General features: G+C 49.2%; 1 protein-coding gene across 1 annotated transcript; it reads left to right on the top strand.

Moving 5' to 3' along the window:
* The first annotated feature begins 1,740 nt into the window (after nucleotides 1–1,740).
* On the top strand, nucleotides 1,741–23,425 carry TINCR (TINCR ubiquitin domain containing). Its single transcript, XM_053300644.1, has 4 exons — nucleotides 1,741–2,000; nucleotides 10,556–10,725; nucleotides 15,995–16,135; nucleotides 22,534–23,425. The coding sequence occupies exons 1-2, from the start codon at nucleotides 1,741–1,743 to the stop codon at nucleotides 10,557–10,559; spliced, it is 264 nt and encodes an 87-aa protein (XP_053156619.1). The 3' UTR covers nucleotides 10,560–10,725; nucleotides 15,995–16,135; nucleotides 22,534–23,425.
* The last annotated feature ends 685 nt before the right edge of the window (nucleotides 23,426–24,110 follow it).

The raw sequence follows: 24,110 nt of genomic DNA, 5'->3' as shown, positions 1-24,110 counted from the left end.
TGCTCCACATATGCATTCTAGGGAGAAAACTATAGTGGGTGAACAAGCTGTCTATCATGGAGTCTGTCCTCCATTGAAGAATCCACGATAAGCTCCCGAAAAACCCCAGGGCTCCCCATTACAGACTTTGGATCACGTGCACAGACGCCGCCACGTCCCTCCCGTTAACCTGCACAAGCATCAGGATCCCCTGACATAATTGCTTTGGACAGATAATACAAAGTCCTCAGGCAAAACGAAGGTAGTTAATATATCGCCTGAGTCAAATTCTCCTCTTTCGGCTGTCCTCTTGCTTTTAATAACGGTTTAATGAAAAATTCAAAATTAATTGGAACTGGCGGTCGACAGTTGCGTGGAAATCCAAGGGGCTTTTGGGCACCGGAATATTGCAAGACTCTTCTTGCCTGAAATAAGCAGAGCCTGCTTCTGGAACTTGGAGAATAGGGGGGCAGGATAGGGGAGAACTGATCCAAGCCCTCTCAAAGCAAGAATCATAGAATGGTAGAGTTAGAGGTCACCTGGTACACCCCCCTGCTCTGTGCAGGAATCTGCTTCAGCATCCCTGACACGGGAGATATTGGTTAGGATGTACTTGAACCTTGGACTTAAGGCCTCTTAAGAGCAGTATTCTGTGGCAGCCCCCAGCACCGATGTGGACCCTAGCACCTCAGTAGCCCCTGAAGGCCATCCAGAGGCCACCAACTTTTAGGGTTGTGCACAGAACTAAAAAGTGCAATTCGGTTCGAATGCGAATTAATTCGAACCGAACCATGTTGATCCGAACTGGTTCAGTTGAACTTACCAGCCAGTCCAGTCCATTTGAACTGAACTGGTTTAGCAGTTCGGGTGGCCATTACACTTGTAAAGGGGAATCTGGTGAGGATTCCCTTTTACAAGTACAGGGGTAGGGGACTCTTTCAAATGTAATGGACACCCGGGCAGGGGTGGCAAGAGAGGTAATAAGCTTCTTACCTGGCCGGCACGGTTGTGGGTGCCACCACTCACCCTCCTAGTGTGGCCCCAAGTGCGCTCCAAGCCACTGGGTTTGGTCTGCAGTTGAACTTCCGGACCAGGTCCGGTTCGAGATGAATCGTCCATGCATACCCCTACCAACTTGGATAACGCCCCACTCAAAGGGGCTCCAATAATAGGAACATAGGAAGCTGCCTTCTACTGAGTCAGTCCAAGGGTTCCCAACTGGTGGTATGCCAGATGTTGCTAAACTACAACTCCGGATGATGGGAGTTGTAGTTCAGCAACATCTGGAGTACCACTCATTGGGAACCCCTGCCTTAGTCCATCTTCCTCAGTCTGCAATGACTAACAGCATCTTTCTGGCATAATTCCCTCCGTCATCACTGACTGGTAGCATTTCTCTGACATCATTCCCGCTGGCATCACTACTGGCAGCATCTCTCCAGCAGCGTTCCTGCTGGCATCACTGATACCCAAGATCCTAAAAGCGGAAATGCCAGAGACTGACCCCGGGGTTTACGCCTGCAAAAGCATACGCTCTAGCTTTGGTATTCCTCCTGAAAGGCAACCCGTGATTGTGAGAGAAGGCGAGTTCTTCCTTGGAATGAGAAGCATGCGACTCAACTTGGCAGCTGCTCAGAACTGGTTCGTCCAGCCCCACAGGGTGGTGTTTCCTTCCAAGACATTTCTGGGAGTTGCTTCTCTCTGCCGAAATTCATGCTCCCGTCTGCTGCCGTATCAGCTGCTGACCTGAAGCCTGACAGGATGGATACTCTACGGAGAAGCCTCTCCCGGTGGAAGAAATACCACATCAAGGTCCATATTTCAGAGGAGGATTTGCTGCTCCCCCTAACCGTACGGCCCACGGACACCATGATGGACCTCCGGGCTCATTTGGTGCGGGAAGGAATCACTTCCTGGAAAAGGACCTTTTATTACAACGCCCGGCAACTTGAGGAGCATGAGACGGTGAAGGAGGCCAAAATCCAAAATGGGTCTGTGCTGCTGCTCATCAATGACAAAAGGTAAGGCTTTTTTGTTTATCCAGCTGGAAAAGTTGGAGGTATCAAAGTTCAGTGGAAACCACGATAAAACCTTGCATTGTGGTAAGAAAAACCAGTGCCCAAGCACAGGATCGGGGAGACCGGGCTGGGCAGCAGGACATGTAGAAGGGACCTAGGGGCCTTCGTGGACCACAAATTGAACATGAGCCAGCAGGGTGATGCAGCAGCTAAAAGAGAGAATGCAATCTCAGGCTGCATTGACAGAAGTGTGATTTCCAGCTCACGGGAAGGAATTGCCCCATTGGATTCTGCTCTGATCAGACCTCACTTGGAATACTCTAACCAAGTCTGGGCCCCAAACTGCAGATGTTGGTAAACTGAAATGGGTTCAGCCACGATGCTTTGGACCTGAAAACCAAGTCCTATGAGGAACAGTGGAAGGAGCGCGGTACACTTAACCCTGAAATAAGAAGATTAAGCAGCGAGATCAGAGTCGTCTTCAAATATCTGAAGGACTGCCACATAAAAAGGAGGAGTGGGCTAGTTCTCGGTTGTTCTAGAGCAGGGATTCTCGTTGTTGGGTCTCCAGATGTTATTGGACTTCAACTCCCATAATCCCCAACCAAAGACCACTGGGGCTGGGGATTATGGGAGCTGAAGTCCAATGCCATCTGTGGACCCAACGTTGAGAGTCCCTGTTCTAGAGGGCTGGGCTAGAATCCAGGGGATGAAATCACAAGGAAGCGGATTTAAGCTAGACGTTAGGGGGGAAAATTCCTAACTGGAAGATCTCTTGGACAGTGGAACAGCCTGCCTCATGGAGATTGGGCTCTCCTTCTCTAGACTTTGTCAGACAGAGGCTGGATGGCCACCTGTCAGGGCTGCTGTAGCAGATTCCTGCACTGAGCAGGGGGTGGACTAGAAGATCTCTTAGTTCCCTCCCAACCCCAACATTCTATGCTTCCATGAAACTGGACATTGGGACACTGTTCCAGTCAAGCAGGCCTGGCAGGGGGTGCCTGACTACTCTTAACTACACAATGATGGAACCGTTTTGTCCACGACAGATGGTGAATTCCATGTTGGAGCACGTTTCGAAGGAGCATAAAGAACTGCCTGTTGGGGCCAGCCTTGGAAATTGGGATTAAGTCGAGAAAGGCTGAGCAAAGGGTTAGGGAACAGCACACACTGTTCATTCCATTCTGCTGGGGCCCCACGGCCTTTATTTTCCTGCTTTAGTTTCCTACCCCAAACCTTTGTGATGGGACCAGGCGAAGGCTGTTAATAACAGCCAAATGTGAGTCGTTTTGACTCCAATAGTCACTTTGCTAAAAGGAAGATGAAGCCAGTGCTGGCTCAGTGCTTCGGTGCAAAATTTGCTGACTGGTCCGTGCTCACGAGGTTGTGATTTCTGAGCTTGACTGACATTATAATTTTCTTTTTTTTTTAAGTGTGTTCTACGATCAGCTGAAATGACTGGGGGGAGAGCTGGTCTTGCGTAGTGAGCATGAACGGTTGCCTTTACTAAGCAGGGCCTGCCTTGGTATGCATTTGAATGGGAGACTACATGCGTGAGCACTGTAAGATATTCCCCTTCGAGGATGGAGCTGCTCTGGGAAGAGCATCTAGGTTTCAAGTTCCCTCCCTGGCAGCATCTCCAAGATACTGGGAAAGACTTTTGCCTGCAGTCTCAGAGAAGCCGCTGCCAGTCTGTGTAGACAGTACTGAGCTAGATGGACCAAGGGTCTAACTCGGTATAAGGCAGCTGCCTCTGATCCTATGCTCCTAACTAGTAAGAAAGTTGTACCAGCAGGGGTGTAGCTATAATTGAGTGGATGGGTTCAAAACACCCGGGGTCCCCAGCTCCCGAGGGATCCCCAGCTCCACCCTTCTCTATTTTCTTCATGATCTCCCTTGTTCTGAAGGGCAGCCAGGGAGAGGGGCAAACACGGGCCCCCTCTCCCCTAGCTACGCCCCTGTGTACCTGGGCTGGACATCCAACCCTATCGTGGGACTTGAATAGGTAACTGGAAAGAGACTAGATACTGGTTCAAGGTGCAAAAAGCAAAGCCATGTCAAAAGTGTTTAACATAAGCACAGCCCTGCTGGATCAGGCCCAAGGCCCATCTAGTCCAGCATCCTGTTTCATGCAGTGGCCCACCAGATGCTGCTGGAAGCCACAGGCAGGAGTTGAAAGGGGCATGCCCTCCCTCCTGCTGTTGCTCCCTTGCAACTGGTACTCAGAGGCATCCTGCCTCTGAGGTTGGAGGTGGCCTATAGCCCTCTGACTAGCAGCATGAATGTGCATCTGAAGCTGCCATCTGCTGAGTCAGGCCCTTGGTACATCTAGTTGAGTATTGTCTTCTCTGGCTGGCAGCAGCTCTCCATGGTTTCAAACAGGGGTCTTCCCTTGCTCTACCTAGCGATGCTGCCAGGGGTTGAACCCGGGACCTTTGGCATGCCCAGCCGATGATCGGCCACCAAGTTCTGGCACAACCCCCCGATATAATTATAATGGTGATAGTGCTGCTGTTACTGCAATTGCTGTCGTTATTGTTTGGTTTATTGGGTTTATTATTTGAACAAAAGAAAAGTTCTCAAAACAGTTTACACGGCAAAAACGGATAAGAAAACTGCCTCTTTCCCCAAAGGACCTGACAGTAAAAATGATGATAATAAAAAGACACCACGGAGATGCCAGCGATAGCTGCTCTGTTGGACGGGGGATTCATAGTGATAGCTGCTCTGTTGGACGGGGGAACTGTCTGCCTCATGCAGCGGTGGGCTCTCCTTCAGCTGGAGGCAGAGGCGTTCTTACCCCTGGACTTCGGGGCTGAAGTCCAGGGCCTCCACACCCCCTGCCCACCCAATCCTTTTTAGTCTGTCCTGAGTGGAGTGGCTTGTGCCTTCAAGAACTTGCGTGTTAAAAAATGATGCTTAACTTTCAGCGGTGGGGTGTGTGTGGCTCCAAAGGTCTTTAGGTCCAGGCTCCAAAATTACCTACATGCACCTCTGGCTGGAGGTTTTAAAACAGAGGCTGGGTAGGCATCTGTCAGAGACGCTGTAGCCAGAGGCGGGCAAACTTGCCCCTCCAGATGTTGCTGAATGACAACTCCCATCTTCTCCAGTGGCTGGGGATGATGGGAGTTGTAGTTCAACAGCAGCTGGAGGGCCAGGTTTGCCAACCTCTCAAGTGGCTGGGGATGATGGGAGTTGTAGTTCAACAGCAGCTGGAGGGCCAGATTTGCCCACCCCTGCTAGTCAATTCCTGCACTGAGCTGGGGGTTGGACTAGAAGACCTCCAAGGTCCCTCCCCAACATTCTATGAGTGTCCTTTCCTCTTGAAGTGTTGGAAAAAACATGGATCTGAAGCTGTACTACCTGAGGCTGCAAAGGCATCTTTCTAGAAAGGTAGCAAAAGCCGCCTGCCTTGAAGAAGTCTGACATGAGCCCTTCTCCCTGCGTCCAGAAAGCCGGGGAGGCACCCCAGCTTTTATCTCTGCTCTCCCCCGGATGTTGGAGCAGGATCATCATGCGGTGTTTGGATAAACAGTCATTGCCCTTCTCAGCTGAAGATTCCTTGCTTCTTGCACTGTCTCTCTCCTGACTCAGCACTTAGGAACGTTCTGCATAAAAACCCAGCCAGTTTTTCCAGGCTTGCAGGTTCTTCGTTGGTTTGCAGCGGGAAGATCTTGTATCTGTTGCCGGATTTGAAAGAACTCGAGGCTGGTGTTTTTGTTCTGTGGGAGTGAGTTCAGGTGTTGATGCTGTTTGCAGTTGGACAAGAGCTGGCCAGGAGGATAGGGAGCTGTGCCTTTTGAGAAGGACTCGAATCCAGGACTGTAGGCATGCAAAGCAGGTGTTCAGCCATTGAGCTGCAGTTCAGGGGTCCAGCTCGTGCTTTGCAGGCCGAACATCTTGGATTCAGTCGCTGGCACAACCACTACAAAGAATTATGTAGCAGTTGAGGGGAAGGACGTCCCTCTGACTGAGACGTCTCTGGAGAGCCACTGCCAGCCAGAGTAGTCAGTCCTGAGCTAGACAGACCAAGTGCCTGACTCAGTCGAAGGCAGCTTCTTATGTTCATCTGGAGCATCCACATTTTAGTGGCAGAGCTGCTGCTTTGCCTGAAGAAGTTCCTAGCTTCTGACCCTGGCAACACCTTCAGGTATGTCTGGGAAAGATTCCTGTCTGAACCCTTGGAGAGCTGCTGCCACTGTGGGCAGACAATACTGAACTAGGTGGGCCAAGTGTTTGACTCAGTTGGCAGCAGCTTCACAGAGGCCACTGTGGCCTTCTTGTGGCTACCAAATAACCGCAACCAGTAGCCGGCCTTGCAGGTCCAAGGGTATGCAATCTGGAAACACAGGAGCAAAACGGAACTGTAGATCTGTTCTAAACCTGGTAGCGTTTTTTTCCTGGCAAAGTTGGGGAGCCTGTGAATGGGCCATGCATATTCATAGCGACATTTGGTGCGGGGGCATCTTTCCTAGTGTCTTGTGGGACTCTCCCCTTCGAATCCAAGCAAAAGCTGATAAATGTGATAAATAAAACAGCAGGACGACCCCATCTTTCATCCTCAGCCCCCTATTAATGAGTTTGCAGATAATTGGTAGTGATTGGAAGGTCAAATCTGTGCTTCCCATCTCCACGCCGCTTTCCTGGGGCTGGATAATGTTGGCCATAAAAACTCACTTAAGACCAAGGCCTTAACGGGTGTGTGTGTGGGGGGGGGGAGGGACTGTTTAACGCTCTCACTAATATTTAAAATGTATTTGAACTTTACCACTGGAGGAGGGTTCCAAGCAAGGCGCTTCGGAGGTGCACCAATATGAACACGCAAAATGCACCAACGGGAACCCACGGAAACTTGGGGGTCATTTATAAAGCTGGAGTTTAAAGTTTCTGCAACTGGTGGGGGAGAATATGTCAAAAAGATCCGTGTGTGTGTGTGTGTGTATACACACATTTTATTTTCTGTTGTGTGTATTTGTATGTTGTAGACTGTGAGCCCTTTTGGAACAGGAAACCATGTTTTTCCTTGTTTCTCTGTTAACTGCTTTGAAATTTATTTATTTTTTTAATTGAAAAGGGGTATGTAAGCTTTCTCTTTCTTTCTTTCTTTCTTTCTTTCTTTCTTTCTTTCTTTCTTTCTTTCTTTCTTTCTTTCTTTCTGCTTTAGCAGTTTTCTGCACTGAGCTGGGGTTGGACTAGATGACCTCCAATTTGCCTCCCAGTTCTAAAGTTCTAGGATTCTATGCCCCCTTCCCCACTGCACCTTCTCCCATCTCTATAGGAACATAGGGAGCTGCCTTCTGCTGAGTCCGACCCTTGCTTCACCTAGCTGAGCATGGCCTGCACTGACTGGCAGCAGCTCTCCAAGGTTTCTGGCAGGGCTTTCCCCCACCTATACCTGGAGGTGCTGCGAGGGATTGCACACGGGACCTTCTGTGTGCAAAGCAGATGCTCTACCACTGAGCTATGGTCCAATCCAAAAGCACCGTGCGTCCTGCAGCCTGATGCTTCAGACATAGCAGCTGCTGGGGCATATTTTGCCCAAATAAAGGATAAAATAAGAACAGGGGCTGACATCCAGATTAACACTGCACTTGTGTAGAGAACAAAGGTGGCGCCACACAAAAAGGCACGAGTGGTGCTTACACAACAGTAGCAGATAGCTTTGTATTATTCCCTGTCATATGCATGGACTGAGAAGGACCTATGGAGCAAGCAAGATAGCAGCCTTGCAAAGCTTCCTAACTAATTGCAGCAGGGAAGCAGAAGTTTTTGTGTTGTGTTTTGCCAGTTGAAAATGTGTCCCTGAGGGTTGCACAGCCATCAAGGACATATTTTAGGCTGGCACAGAGGGCTTCCTGGGGAAGGGGGGGCATCAAAAGGTTTTTGTGTTGTGTTGTGCCAATTGAAAATGTGTCCCTGAGAGCTGCACAGCCCTCGGGGACATATTTTAGGATGGCACAGAGGGCTTCCTGGGCAAGGGGAGGGAGTAAAAAATGGCTGCTTCTCCACTGCACTACTGCAATCACTTGGGAAGTTCTGTTAGGTTGCTCTCCCGCTGCACTCGTGCGTCCTTGCTCTGTATGCCAGTCAACGACAACAACCGTGACAAATAAGTAATAATTAGAATATCAATGTAGCATTCGTATCTCCTTTTCATGTGTTCACCGTGGGGACATATTGGAAGGTAATTGTGTCGAGCTCTTTAGCAAAAAACAAAAGCTTTCCAGGCTTTTAAGCTGGTGGGAAACGGGTGACTACAGGAAGAACGGCATCTTGCCTGGAAAAATGTGGAATCGCTGCAGGAAGGGAGTCCCCAGGCTACCTCTGATATCTTGGATGTAAGAGTCGGGGTGTTCCGAGGACGTGCCTATTTTTGTCTGGGAAGTGTTGTTGGAGCATCTGCAATCACTAAAATATCAGTGTTCTTGAAATGCTCGTGTGCTGTACGGCTTCTTCCACTCTCGGGAACAAGTGCTGTGCCAAGAGGCCCTGGAACGGGTTTGTGACACATTGTTCCCAATAAACCAAATCTGTATTTTTACTGAAAGCAAAGCTTTACTGAATTTGCTTTGCAGAACTGGGGTTTTAAAAAGCTGGCACAGTGTAGCGGTCTCGCAACATCTCATGAAGCCCATGGCTCGAACCTTAGTGGGTGTCTGAGCTCTTGGACTCAGCCTGCCCCGCTGCGCTATGGGGCAATAATATCCTGCTTTGTGGCTAACAGGTGCGTTGGCAGCATCCAAGACTGGAAATAAATGTCCTGCACAGAACGGAGTTAGGCGATACGGCGACCATTTCATGCTGCATCGGCAAAGCTGACGGTTTGATGATGTCGTTATTAGTCGTGTGTTTTATCCTGCAAATTTTATAGCTGGTTTTATGCTTTAATTGATGGGTTCTACATTATTCACTGCCTTGCAAGCAGTGTTGTTTTCCTGTTTTCCTGCTGTCATAACCAAATTCATGGCACGCCTTGACCCATCTTATAGGCTACTGATGGCAATGCCTTTATTGGGACCCTCTAAAATGTCACATGATCACCAGGAAACTTGGTTTAGGGGTGTGCACAAAAAATGTTCTTTTGTGGTTCTGTTCGAATTCGAACCCAATTTCAACTGAACTGCCAGTCCGTGAACCGTTTCAGTCGAACCGGCCTGCGACCTCTGTTCAATCGAACCGAGTCAACCCGGTTCGAGGGGCTATGATTGTAAAAGAGAATACTTTAAAAGGCTTCTAAGGGCGGCTGTGGGTGGTGGTGAGAGTGCACCTTACCAGTGCCGATGACTCGTCTAAACCCTGGCGCTCCCCCCAGAAGTGCGGGCCACATGGTGGCAGCGTGGTATTGGCCTTTGTGCATGCATCGAGGTTGGAACCGTGCCCCTGCCACACAGACCACACTGCTGGGGGGAGCGCCGGCACCAGAAGAGCCACCGACAGCAGTGCTGGTAAAGTGCCCTTTAGTTGCTCCTCTGATTGCCCTTAGAAGTCTTTTAAAGACAGGATTCTCCTTTGCTTGTAAAGGGGAATCCTCAACAGAATCCTTGAACCATAAAACAGGATAAAACCGGTCAGTAACAGACTGGGCCTAGTTTGGTTCAAGCTTGGAAATATTTTGGTGGCCAGTTCAGATTGGTGTCATATGGTCTCTAGGTTATCCTAGAGAGCAGTCTGGATACTGCATTCTGGACCCACTCTAGTTTCCAGACTACATACAAAGGCAGCCCCATGTAGAATGCATTACAGTAGTCAAGCCTGGAGGTTAACAGCACATGTACCACTGTTTTAAGGTCATTTTCCTCCAGAAATGGGCATAGCTGACATATCAGCCTAAGCTGATAAAAAGCGCCTCTGGCCACTTCCTTAACCTGAGAGACCAGAGAGAGTTTGGGATCCAGGAGTATTGCCAAGCTATGTACTTGTTTTAGATTGTGAGCCCTTTGGGGACAGGGGGCCGTCTTATTTATATATTATTTATCTATGTAAACTACTTTGAGAATTTTGTTGAAGAGCGGTATATGAATATTTGTAGTAGTAGTAGAAGAAGAAGAAGAAGAAAGAGGGAATGCCTCTTCTAATCCCATTTTAAGAGAGGTAATCGCTTTGCCCCAGAAGGGAATACCTCTTCTAATTCAATTTCAGGAGAGGTAGTCGCTTTGACCCAGAAGGACATGCTGCTTTTAATTCAGTTTTAGGAGAGGTAGTTGCTTTGGTGCAGAAGGGAATGACTCTTCTAATCCCATTTTGGGAGTGGTAGTCATTTTGACCCAGAAGGGAATGCCTCTTCTAAGAATATGTCTCCTGCAGTGCATGTGTGTGTCCACTAAAAACCAACAAATCTGCTTTCCCCCCTTCAGAACTAATTTTTATTCCTATGCAGATTTATGCAGATTGAATCAATTGGCTAATCAACTAAAACTAAGACTAATCAACTAAAAAGCCACTTAATTGGTTCAGCTTTCTTTAATTGGCTGGAAGCCCCGATGGGAAACCCTGACTTGGGCTGTCTTTAGATGTGTGTATTTACTCGGCATCCTGAGAACACAACGTTTCTTCTTCAGATAATTCTCTCACGACTGGAGCTGAGGACATGAGGAACGAGGGAATGTGATGGAGACCGAGAGGAAGCAGATGGGAAGAGAAGTTGGCACCCGCATCTTTGCTCAGTGCCCATTTCTCAGCATGTTCCTCGCCGCGTGCAAATTTGGGGGGAGAGAGAGAGACGCGCTGGGTGAGTACCTCTGCCATATTTGAGAGCAGTTGGGATGAACACGGAACAAAACAGAAAACAAGGACTGGATTCTCCCTTCTCCTCCTGCTGTGGATTGAGCACAGAGCTGTCATGCCATTCTCAAATTTGGGTCCCCAGATGTGGCTGGACTTCAACTCCCATAATGGCCTTTGGCCATTATCTATCTATCTATCTATCTATCTATCTATCTATCTATCTATCTATCTATCTATTAGATTTATATACCACCCTTCCAAAATGGCTCAGGGTGGTTCACAGAAATGGCTCAGGGCGGTCCAATGCCTGGGGATTATGGGAGTTGGTCCATCAACATCTGGGGACCCAAGTGTGAGAACTCAGGTGTGTCCCAGGTGTGTGCCAGGTTGGGATGGGATTCTCCAAACCTACAACCAGGGGCTCAGGATGCAGAGTGGAGCCACAGCCAGAAACACATAGGGAAGGAGACCTCTTCTCAGTTGATTGGGCAAAGGCATAAAGTCGATTTCCAAGAATTTATTGGCCAATCCAGAGCTTTCATACTACCTGCCAATCATACTGGCTAGTGTTGTAAACCTCTGTTCCCTTATGTGCCTGAAGAGGGCGCCGAGATCTGAGTTTGCACACAGTCCTGGGCAGCCCACCGGGGCTCATGAAATGTCCATACTCGGCTCTTGTAGGATAGAGGTCTCCTCTGGCCTTAAAGGACAGAAGAACAGCCCTGCTGGGTCAGGCCCATGGCCCATCTAGTCCAGCCTCCTGATTCACACAGTGGCCCACCACATGCCTCTGAGAAGCCCACAGGCAAGAAGTGAGGGCACGCCCTCTCTCCTGCTTTTGCTCCCCTGCAACTGGTATTCGGAGGCATTCTGCCCAGTGATGTTGCTGCAAATTCAGAAATGCAGGTGCTCTCCATGGCAGCCCCCCACCCTGAAAGCCACACCCCATATTCACCCCCAACCCATGGCCATGCCCCTCACTTAGATAGACGCAATAATTAGCAGGGTCTGTTACATGATCATGTAAACTGTAGCGAATGTACATAAGAACATAAGGACAGCCTTGCTGGATCAGGCCCAAGAAAGCCCATCTAGTCCAGCATCCTGTTTCGCACAGTGGCTCACCAGATGCCACTGGAAGCCACAGGCAGGAGTTGAGGGCATACCCTCTCTCCTGCTGCTACTCCCCTGCAACTGGTACTCAGAGGCATCCTGCCTTTGAGGCTGGAGGTGGCCTGTAACCCTCCAACTAGTAGCCATTGATAGACCTCTCCTCCATGAAGTTATCCAAACCCCTCTTAAAGCCACCCAGGTTGTTGGTTATCACCACATCTCATGGCAGAGAATTCCACAAGTGGATTATGCGTTGTGTGAAAAAGTACTTCCGTTTGTTGGTCCTAGATTTCCCGGCAATCAATTTTATGGAGTGACCCCTGGTTCTAGTGTGATGGGAGAGGGAGAAGAATTGCTCTCTATCCACTTTATCCACACCATGCATGATTCTATAGACCTCTATCATGTCTCCCCGCAGACATCTTTTAACTAAGTAGCCCCAGATGTTGTAGCCTTGCCTCATAAGAAAGGTGCTCCAGGCCCCTGATCATCTTGGTTGCCCTCTTCTGCACCTTTCCCAGTTCTACAATGTCCTTTTTTAGATGTGGCGACCAGAATTGTACACAGTACTCCAGGTGTGGCCGCACCATCGTTTTGTATAAGGGCATTAGAATATTAGCCGTTTTATTTTCAACCCCCTTCCTAACGATCCCCAACATGGAATACTAGAATGAATGACAGGGAATGCCCACTGAAATGTTCAGATTCTTTCCAAATGGCCATAGGAATTCCAGGCATTCCTATGGCTCTTTGGAAAGAATTTGTATATGTCAGTGGACATCCCCTGTCATTCATTCTAGGGTGTACTGACACTAGCCCACTGTAGGACGTGCATGCTGATGGTCTCAGGTTCAGTCCCTGGTGACATCTCCAGGTAGGGCTGGGAAAAACCCCTGCCTGAAACCATGGGGAGTTGCTGCCGGTCAGTGTAGACAGTACTGAGCTAAATGGACTAATGGTCTGTCTCAGTATAAGGCAGCTTCCTATGTTCCCATGACAGCAAGAATGGTAATAAATGGTCAAAAAATCAAGATCAGCACATTATTTCCATATAGAAAGCCAAGTCCTTTGTCTCTCTGCTGAGATCCTGAAGGGAAAAAAGTACCTGGACTGCATTGCTGACCGCCCCTACATCACTGAATCCCTGCCTCTGAGCCTGGAGTTACCCTCTAGTCATCAAGACTAGTAGCCATGGATAGACCTGTCCTCCATGAATTTGTCTAAGCCCCTTTTAAAGCCATTCAAGCCATCTGGTGACCATCGCCACATCTTGTGGCAGAGAATTCCACAGATGCACTGTGTGAAAAAAATACTTCCTTTTGTCGCTCCTAAATTTCCTGGCCTTCAGCTTTATGGGATGGCTCCTGGTTCTAGTGCTGTGAGAGAGGGAGAAAATTTTCTCTCTGTCCCCCCTCTCTACTCCATGCATAATTTTATACGCCTCTACCATCCCTCCCTGTAGTTGCCTCTTTGTGCCTTCCAGAAACCATGCAATCTTCCCCTCCCAGGGGAAATCCTGACCCGGAAGACCCAAGCTGAGTTCTGTCAATGGCATGTCTGTGGACGATGCTTGTGTTCACACGTGCAAATCCACCTTCAGCTGGGTGCTTCGGCATCTAAAGCGGCATTTTGGGGAGGCTGAAAATGACAGAGGAATCTGCAGTGAGCTCTTCTGCCCTGTACAGTCAGGGCGGCCCTCCCATGAGGCAAGGTGAGGCGGGCGGTTCAGGCAGCAGATCTTTGGGGCACCAGTGAGGCAGTAAGACGCCCCCCCCGCCCCCTGATTTAACAGGGGAGAAGGGAGTGAATTGGGGAATGGAGGCGCTTGAAGGAGGAGGTCTTGAATGGAGGTCTTGAATGGCCACAGCTGTGCAGAGTTGGCATCTGACCCAAACGATTGGCAGGGTGGTGTCGAGACCAGGCCAATCACCACTGCAGGGTGAAAGAGCAGTTGGCAGTGCCCACAGGGCCATGCGGTTTGAAGCGGGTGCGGTGTGGCTGTAATGGCGAGAGGTGGGCCTTCCCTTGTGGCAGCGAAACTGGGCACGGCAAGGATCGGCAACTCCGTGGCCGGCAAGGGAGGAGGGGCAGGTGGCAAATAGTAGCCAGGTTGCCATGGGGACGCTTTCCTACATCACTGCGAAACCAGGTGGCCTCACAAGATTTACGGGGTGTTTTTTTGCGGAGGGGGGGAACCGAGTGTGAATGCAGCTAGGAGAGTGTGCTTTGAGAATGGGCGAGAAGGGGATGCTGGGAAGGGAGCCCTGAGTTTTCAAGAGGGAGCCCAGGATGGAGCAGAAGGCAGCAGGGGTCTGACAACCCCCGGAGGAAACGTCAGATGAGGCCATTTTTCTGCTGGGGCTAAGGTGTGAGACACACACACACACACACACACACACACACACACACACACACACACACACTCCCCAGCTGCTGTAAACTGCAGGTATCTGGAGAATGTATGACGGGATTCTTGCGAGTCTATTAGAGACCGTGCCAGAGGAGTGCATTGCACCAACTTTCCTTTATTTCCATAGGAAGCTGCCTTCTGCGGAGTCAGATGGCTGGGCCGTCTAACTCCCTATTGGCTGCTCTGACTGACAAGCCGCTCTCCAGGGTTTACACAGGAGCAGGGGCATGGCTAGGTCCATATAGGGCCCCGGGCCCACAGCCCCCCTTGATAATTAAACTCAGCCAATCATATCCCCCCTGCTGCCAAGAATAATCATGCATGTTTTTTTACATCCTTTAAAATAATACAGCACCCAGAGGCGCTCTTGGCCACGGACCTTGGGGATCTGGTCCGTGGCCTCCTGCCTCCGGGTGGGGGGGCTCCAAATGTTGTGGGGAGGGGATCCCCAGAGCCCTGCAGCTGCTCTGGGGCAGCAATGGGGTATTTAAAAATGGGGGGGGGTTTCCTCGCAGTGGGTGGTGGGTGGGCTCTGGAGCCCTTCAGGTCCAGGCTGATTTTGGACCGAGGTGTGCCACTGACAGCACCCATGAAGCAGCAGAGAGCTAGATGAAGCTGGGACTAGGAGGTCTCTCCCATGCTCTATGCCTTCACTTTTTTTCCTGGAAGAGGTCATGGAAGAGGGAAGGAGGAAGCTGATGAAATCTGGGGCTCTGAGCAGTTCATTGGGGGCCTGTGCCCCATGGACCGCCCCCTAATGACAACTCCTTGGCAGGGGTCTCTCTCAGCACGCACTCTGTCACTCTGGATGCTGCTGCTGATCATATGAAGCGGCCTCCTGTAGAGTCTGGCCCTTGGTCCACCCAACTCAGTACTGAATGCTCTGACTGGCAACATCTCTCCGGGGATGCAAGGAGTTTCCCCCAGCCTTTATGTATTTATCATTGCATTTACCAGCATACTTTATCAGTGAGCTCTCGGTGATCCTGATGAATAGATAAAGTCGTCTTCTGTTGAGTCCGGTATTAGTAGTTAGCCCACCCAGCCTGGTATTTCCCACACTGACTGGCAGCAGATCTTCAGAATTCCAGGCAGAGAGGGGTATTTCCCAGTCCTTCCTAGCCAGGGGTTGGCTCTCAAAAGTTCTGCTGGCAGAGCAGATGCTTGGATACCGGCCTGGGACCCTCTCTTCTAATTTTTTTGTTTAGTCATTTAAAAAGAGCACCAACATCAAGATCTTAGGAAAGAGGGTTCAAGATCCATGCCTGTGGGTCTGAAACAGCCCTCGAAAACCCCACAGGGTTGAGAAATCTGCTGCTCTTTTTTCTCTGTCGCAAAGGTGTAAAAGGGTGGCCTCTCTGTGCGTGGCAAATGGTGTAAAACCACACACAACTGTGGGTCCAAATACATGTTCTTTATGGTCCAGTCTCACCCTTCCTGCCCATCTCTGCTGTTAGAATGTTTGTGAGCATTCTATAACATCATAGGGTTTTTCAGCCAATGGGATTTGCTCATAGGTGCTAGCTTATTTTTGAGTCAGAGAGGTGGCTTTTATTCTCCGTAGCTCTGGAGCTTGCTTGCTCCTTATTTTCTTGATTTATCTCTTCACAGAGGGAGAGAAATAACAGACAGGAGTGATTTCTCTCTAGTGGCTTGGGAGAACGGCCTGATAGTCTCTTCCCCTGCCTCTTGACGATCGCTTTTGATGGACGTTTGTGTGCCACCTGACAATCTTTTCCTCCAAATGTAGGTGATGCGTTCTTTGGGAGCCTGAGGAACTGCCTGGTATGGGGCCATCATTCAAAACGAAGATTTTATCTCTCCCTCAGAGAGGGGGCAGGTGGAAGTGAGAATTCTCCAATACCCCAAAGCCGCTAGAAAATATCCAAAGGTAAGGCATAGAAAAGTGATGCAAGGCATGTGGGAACGGTGAGGAAGGCTATTTTTTGGCATCTAGCAGACCAAACCTGAGTAGAACCTCCATGCTCAGAGGCAGTCTACCCCTGAACAACATAATATGGAGTGGGAGAGGGAGAATAAGGGAGGTATTGATTTCATATCCTCAGAGTCACCACCAGCTTGATGGCATTTAATCAATCAATCATTCAATCAATCAATCTTCTTCATCGGCATTCTGGAGGCATTGACTAACTACATGACATTGATCAACTGGAAGGGGCTCAGGGGAGGGCAACCAAGATGGGGAGGGGCCTAGAAACCAAGTCATAAGAAGAGCTCTGTTGGGTCAGGCCCAAAGCCCCTCTAGTCCAGCATCCTGTTTCCCACAGTGGTCTACCAGATGCCTCTGAGAAGCCCACAGGCAAGAGGTGAGGGCATGCTCTTTCTCTTGCTATTGCTCCCCCGCAACTGGTATTGAGAGGCATCCTGTCTCTGAGGCTGGAGGTGGCCATCAGCCATCAGCCATGGATAGACCTGTCTTCCATGAATTTGTCTAAGCCCCTTTTAAAGCCATCCAAGCTAGTGGCCACCACCACATCCTGTAGCAGGGAATCCCACAGATCAATTATGCACAGTGTGAAAAAGTACTTCTTTTTATGGTTCCTAAATTTACCAATATTCATTTTCATGGGATGTCCCCTGTTTCTAGTGTTGTGAGAGAGGGAGGAAAAATTCTCTCTGTCCACTCTAATCCATGCATAATTTTATAAACCTTTATCATGTATCTCCATAGTCACCTATTTTCCAAATAACCGCCCCCACCCCAGAAGCTGTAGCCTTGCTTCATGTGCGCCAGGCCCCTGATCTTCTTGGTTGCCATCTTCTGAACCTTTTCCAGTGACCAGAACTGAACATAGTACTCCAAGTGTGGCCACACCATAGATTTTATTTTCAATCCCCTTCTTAATGATCCCTAGAATGGAATTTGCCTTTTTCACAGCTGCCACACATGACCCAAAGATCTCTTTCCTGGTCAGTCACTGACAGCTCAGATCCCATTAGTGTATATTTGAAGTTGGGGTTCTTTGCCCCAATATGCATCACTATACACTTACTTACATTGAACTGCGTCTGCTATTTGATCTCCCACTCCCCCAGTTTGGAGAGATCTTTTGGAGCTCTCCATTAAAAAATAAATAAATCCCTTTTGGATTTCACTGTCCTAAATAGTTTAGCGTCATCTGCAAATCTGGCCACCTCGCTGCTTACCCCTGCTTCTAGATCATTTATGAATAAATTAAAAAGCACTGGTCCCAGTACCGATCCCTGGGGGACCCCACTTCCTACTTCCCTCCATTGTGAAAACTTTCCATTGAGGAAGAGCAGGCTTGTAATCTTATAATCCTAAAGACTATAGGAGGCAGATTCATGCTAGATATCTGGAGGAATTTCTGGACTGTAAGGGCTAGAACCGTGGGACTGTCTGTCTCCTACAGTGCTGAGATCCACTTTGCTAGAGGTCCTCAGACTGACTGGATGGCCATCTCTCAGTGATGCTGAAGCATATTCCCTCATAAGGACATAGGAACAGCACTGCTGGATCAGGCCCAAGGTCCATCTAGTCCAGCATCCCGTTTCGCACAGTGGCCCACCAGATGCCACTGGACACCTACAGGCAGGAGTTGAAAGGGGCGTGCCCTCTCTCCTGCTGTGACTCCCCTGCAACTGCAACTCCCCTCCAACTTGCAGTTTTATTATTCTACTGGGGAAAGAGGGTGATCTAGGAAGCTGCCATATACTGAGTCAGACCATTGGTCCATCTAGCTCAGTATTGTCTTCCCAGACTGGCAGCAGCTTCTCCAAGGTTGCAGGCAGGAATCTTGCTCAGCTCTATCTTGGAGATGCCAGGAAGGGAACTTGGAACTTCCTGCACGCAAGCAGGCAGGTGCTCTTCCCAGAGCATCCCCGTCCCCTAAAGGGAATAACTTAGGAGCTGCCATATACTGTCAGACCTTTGGTCTATGTAGCTCAATATTGTCTTCACAGACTGGCAGCGGCTTCTCCAAGGTTGCAGGCAGGAGTCTCTCTCAGCCCTATCTTGGAGATGCTGCCAGGGAGGGAACTTGAAACCTTCTGCTCTTCCCAGAGCGACTCCATCCCCTGAGGGGAATATCTTCCAGTGCTCACACTTCTAGTCTCCCATTCAAATGCAACCAGGGTGGACCCTGCTTAGCTAAGGGGACAAGTCATCCTTGCTACCACAAGACTGGCTCTCCTCTCTTACAGTGCTCACACATGTAGTCTCCCATTCAAATGCACACCAGGGCAGACCCTGCTTGGAAAAGGGGGCATTTTATGCTTGCTACCACAAGACCAGCTGTCCTGCCCTCACCAACAGCACACAACCACTTCTGCCCCAGGACAGGCCTGCACCACACCACTTGTGAGCTGCCGGGCCAAATTGCAGCTTCCCAGGTACTCAAATCACCTCCGTTTTCACAGCTTCAAACAGGCAGCAGAAGCCGTTTCTGGGATTTCTGGTAGCCTGTTTAGCTGTGTCTGGTGTGTGGCATATTTCCCCACCCAGCTGCTGCTCTTAATCACAGCTCTCGGATTGATTGATTGTCTGCATCCTGTGACTGGTCCTTCCTCCTCAGCTGCTGGAATGTTCACAAACATTCTGTGACATCACAGCAGCTTGGCGGAGAATTGAGATTGCTGATTGGTAGCAGTTTTGGGTTGTTGGGTTTTTCTTTTGCTCTTCTGGCTTTCTGAATAATTGCCATCTGCTCATTTGGGCCATGAGTTCATTGTGAACATTTTGCAGATGAGTTAGAGTAAGAGAGGTCTTCAAGTCCGGCCCCTTGCTCAGTTCAGGATTCTGCTCCAGCATCCCTGATGGATGCTGTCCAGCCTCTGTCTGAAAACCTCAGTGAAAGAGAGCCCACCACTTCATGAGGCAGACTGTTCTACTGTCCAACAGCTCTTACGGCCAGGAAATTCTTCCTATCATCTAGCCTGAATCTGCCTCCTTGTAATTTCAGCACACTGGTTCTCATCCTGCCCTCAGGAGCAAGCGCCAAGGGTTAACTAAGCCCGAGATCATGCCCAAACCACACAGTGCTGGCAAACTGAGCCCATGCTTTCTGTCCCCAAGAGACGATGCCTGCTCTTTCCAGGAATCTTTCTTTGCTATCTCCCTTTCTATGGACATTCAGGGTCCACCAGTGAAGATGATTAGCAGTAGCTTCAGGACCGAGAAAAGGAAGGACTTCTTCACACAGTACAGCATTAACCTGTGGAACCTCCTGCCACAAGATGGGGTGACACCTTTGATGGCTTCGGCTTTCTCAAAGAATTAAGTCAGTTACAGATGGTGTTGCCTCTACTGAGTCAGACCCTTGGCCTGTCTTGCTCAGTATCATCTACTCTGACTAGCCACACTTCTCTGGGGTTTCAGACAGAGTCTTTCCCAACCCTACCTCGAGCTGCCAGAGGCCAAACATGGGATCTTCTGTATGTGTGCGCAAAGCAGATGCTTGGTCACTGAGTTATGGTCTCATCTACGGAAGGAGGTGGGGATCAATCTAGCCTTGATTTACTAAATGGAGCCAGAGGTGCATTTAGCCATGGACCTTGGGGATTGGGTCCATGGCCTCCTGTCTCCTGGGGGGGGCAGGCTCCAGACATTCTGGAGGGTCTCCCCAGAGCTCTGCCGCTGCCCCACGCCTGCCAGGCAAGTCAAATCTTAAAAAAATTTTTTTTTTTTCTAAAGTGCCGCTGCATGGTGGGGATGTCCAGCACTTGGGGAGGGAGGCAGTGGCAAGAGCTCCTTTTCTGACCCCGCCTACCTCCCAAATGACAGATCGGGCCGTTTTCGGCCCATTTTGGGTAGGGTTGCCATATTCAAGCTCCCCAAATCTGGCCTAATTTGCATATTGAATTTTATTTATTTATTTGAGAGATTTGTATAGTTTGCCCTCCTTCTCTGCCCTCTGCCATGTGATCGGATCCAGAGTTAAATCCGGGCAATCTGGGCAGCGCATTTGAAATCCATGTAAATATGGGTGGAATTTAGCAGCCAGGTGGAGGAACCCAAATCTGGGGGCTACCCTAAATTCTGGGGGGGCATGGCAAGGCTAATTTTGGGCCTCAGTGCATGTATGTTATCATAGCTCCATCCCCCTGAAGCCCTTCAGGTCTGGGCTCCAAAATTACCTAGGATTACCTGAATGGAGCCTCCATGTCCAGACGCAGTCTAGCCATGAATACCAGGTGCAGTAGATGAATGAAAGGGCAGGTCTCAAATCTTCATGCCCAGCTTATGAGCATTTCTTAAAGAATGGTGGGCTAATTCTGCCTCTGTTTGTCTTACTGAAATGCTTTAGAAAGGGGAATAGGCAATTTCACAGAAAAGAAGACTCTCACTAGCAGCTATCTATCAATAACAGCAGCTATGTGAAACATCCATGTTTAGAGGCAGTATATCTGAAGACCAGTCGCTGGGGGAGGATGCACCACAGAGGAGGGCTGTGGCTTTCATACCCTCCCTCCGGGCTACCCAGAGGCATCTGTTTGGCCACAGTCGTGCTGAAGGATGTAGGGATGTTTAGTCTGGAAAAGAGAAGACAAAGGAGAGATGTGAAATTGGACATGGGAGGAGAGCTGGTCTTGTGGTAGCAAGTGTGACTTGTCCCCTTAGCTAAGCAGGGTCTGCCCTGGTTGCATATGAATGGGAGACTTGATGTGTGAGCACTGGAAGATCTTCCCCTTCTTAGGGGATGGAGCCGCTCTGGGAAGAGCAGAAGGTTTCAAGTTCCCTCCCTGGCAGCATCTCCAAGATAGGGCTGAGAGAGATTCCTGCCTGCCACCTTGGAGAAGCCGCTGCCAGTCTGTGAAGACAATACTGAGCTAGATAGACCAATGGTCTGACTCAGTATATGGCAGCTTCCTATGTTCCTAAATTGTCTTCATGTATCTGAAGGGCTGTAATGGAGAAGAAGGTTCTCTGTTGCTCCTGAGGGCAGGGCTAGGAGAGGTCCGTCTGCAGTTGCTCGTCTGGTGACTACGCAGGGAGGGGCCTTCTCTGTTGCTGCCCTGAGACACTGGAATGCACTCCCTGCTGAAATGAGAGCCTCCCCATCTCTGACAACTTTTAAAAAGTCCCCGAAGACTCATTTTTTCACGCAAGCTTTTCAACTTGACGGTGGTTTTAAATTGTTTTAAGGTTCCTGTTTTTGTCTTAATTTGTTTTATGTTGTTGTCAACCGCCCAGAGATGGAAGCTTGGGGGCAGTCGACACATTTACAAGAAGAATACATAAAATAAATGACTAGTGGGTTGTGATGACAAGGAAGCAGATTCAGGCTAGACATTGGGAAGAATTCCCTGACTGTAAGAACGGTTCAGCGTCATCCCCATGAAGTGGTGGCCGGTTCTCCTTTGATGGAGATTTTCAATCAGAAGCTGGATGGTCACTAGGGGTGCTGTAGCAGTTTCCTCCACCTCCAGCCTCAGAGGCAGGATGCCTCTCAATACCAGTTGCAGGGGAGCAGCAGCAGGGGAGAGAAGGCATGCCCTCACCTCTTGCCTGTGGGCTTCCCCGGAGGCATCTGGTGGGCCACTCTGGGAAACAGGATGCTGGACTAGAGGGACCTTGGGCTTGATCCAGCAGGGCTTTTCATATGTGTCTTTGCCACCACAAAAGGATCCTCCTGCCTCCAAAGCAGGTGCTCTACTACTGAGCTGTAGATACGCCTGATGAATACCTTATGCTGCCTCCTACTGAGTCTGGGCTTTGGTCTCCCTAGCTCAGTATTCTCTGCACGGGTTGGCAGCAGCTCTCCAGGACCACAGGGACAGGTTTTTCCCAGCCCTACCAGGAGATGCTGCCAGGGTTTGAACTTGGGCCCTTCTGTGTGCAAAGCGGTGTGTGTGTGTGTGTGTGTGTGTGTCTGTCTGTCTGTCTGCCACTCACTAACAAAAGATGTGTACACCTCCAACTTCAGTGACAAGATGCCTCTAAATACCAGTTGCAGGGGAGCAACAGCAGGAGAGAGGGTATGCCCTCATCTTTTGTCTGTGGGCTTCCCGGAGGCATCTGGTGGGTCACTCTGTGAAACAGGATGCTGGACTAGTTAGGTCTTGGGCCTGATCCAGCAGGGCTGTTCTTAGGTTCACTAAGCAGGGCTTGGACTAAATGACCTCAAATCACCCTTCCCACTATGACCTCCTTTGATTCTATGATCTGGCGGGCCATTTTGGGGGGAAAGGTTGGTAGATTCTTTCTGGTCCTTTAGTCTGTTCCAAGGAGACTCTTCTGGTGTTTTTATCCTGCATGACTAAATAGCTCTCAAGTGACTGTCACTGTTTCTCCCTGCTAAATTACAGATCTTGAGCAAGGTGGAGGCAAGGAAGACGGCTGGGTGTGCACGCCTCCACTCCTCATTCCGTTCCAGCACCTTCCCCGGAATGGGGTGTTGGTAACCCCAATGCTACGTTTCGGATGTTGCACTTGAGTCTGAGTCTCGGGGAGGATGGGCCCTGCTGGTGCTGAGCCTCCTCCAATTGGCTCTCGGGAGTTTTGCTGCTCACACACCCTCCGAAGCCGGTCTTTGGAGAACGCCTCCTTGCTGGAGGACCAAAACAAGTTTAGGCAGGGCGGTTTCGCCCAGCCGCTGCTGGGAAAAGTGGAATTTCAGGCTCATGGGGTGTGAGTGAGAGGGGCGGAGTGGAGGGTTTCAGTCTCCCACACAGAGAAGGAAGCTGGCTTGAGAGTGGGAGAGAGAGGGCATATCCCAGAGGAAATAGAATAACAGAAACTCATTTCAAAATTAAGATGCCATTCCTTTGGCCTCGACCTTGAATCCAATCCAAGAAAGAACAATCCGATTCAATGAAATCCGATTCAGCAATCCGATTCAATGACGTGGTACACCTCCAGTGAGCAGCAATCTTTCATTGGGATGAATTGGTAGCGTCAAGGTGGTACAAGCTTCTGGGTTCCACCATACTCCTTGCCATTTTTTTCATGTTTCCTTGTTAAACAGTAATAATCAAAATAATCTCTGCCTAACCTACCTCAAAGGGCTGTTGTGAAGATACAGTGACAGGGCAGGGGAGAGAACCTGGTAGGCCACCTGGTGCTCCTGGGGGAAGTGTGTCATAAAAAGAAACAATTGATATTTATTTGTCTGTTAAGTGTTACCTTCTTTATTTATATGTTAAATCTGTATCTTGCTCTGCCCCATAGTATTGAAGTGCCTTGTAGCATTCAAAGAAAAATCGCGTATTATCTCAGGAATCTTTAGAAAAGTGTTGTCAATAAATATTCATTCATTCATTCATTCATTCATTCATTTATTTATTTATTTATTTATTTATTTATTTCCTTGATCTCTTATCTTTCTTCCACTTTGGATCTCACAGCAGTGTTCATCATGGAGTTCCCAGGCAGTATCCCATCCAGTCACTGACCAGACCTAAACCTGCATAGCTCAGGTCTCAGGAAACATTTCTCAGGAAACATTTATGTCCACACTGCAGATTGGAGATGGAGAAGCCCCCTAGCTAGCAGATTTGTGGCTGAACGGGCCACTTTTAAATACTGAAGGCAACTTTTAATAGATGGTTCTGCATCAAAGCCCCACTCTGTACTGCAAAAGACCCATTCTGACACTATTTTAATTCTGGTGCCTATCAGGGAACAAGATAAGGAGCAGTGAGAGATGGCCTTTCTTCCCAGCAATGAACAGTAGCTGCTGTTTCGAGATCTACCTTCTCCAACGGCAACTGTATTCAGGTCTTGTAACTTGCAAAGTAGTTAAAAGTCACTGATGGATTAAAGAAAAAGTAATATGAAATTATTTCCTTGGTGCATAGCCTCACCTTGATTTTCCTGACTGTCACAGCTGACTGTCAGAGCCCATCTTGTGCAGTAGGTGGGCTCCCCTTTGCTGGAGGTTTTG

The sequence above is a fragment of the Hemicordylus capensis genome, chromosome 2 (assembly GCF_027244095.1).
Source record: "Hemicordylus capensis ecotype Gifberg chromosome 2, rHemCap1.1.pri, whole genome shotgun sequence".
NCBI lineage: Eukaryota > Metazoa > Chordata > Lepidosauria > Squamata > Cordylidae > Hemicordylus > Hemicordylus capensis.
This window is presented reverse-complemented; position numbering and strand designations above follow the sequence as displayed.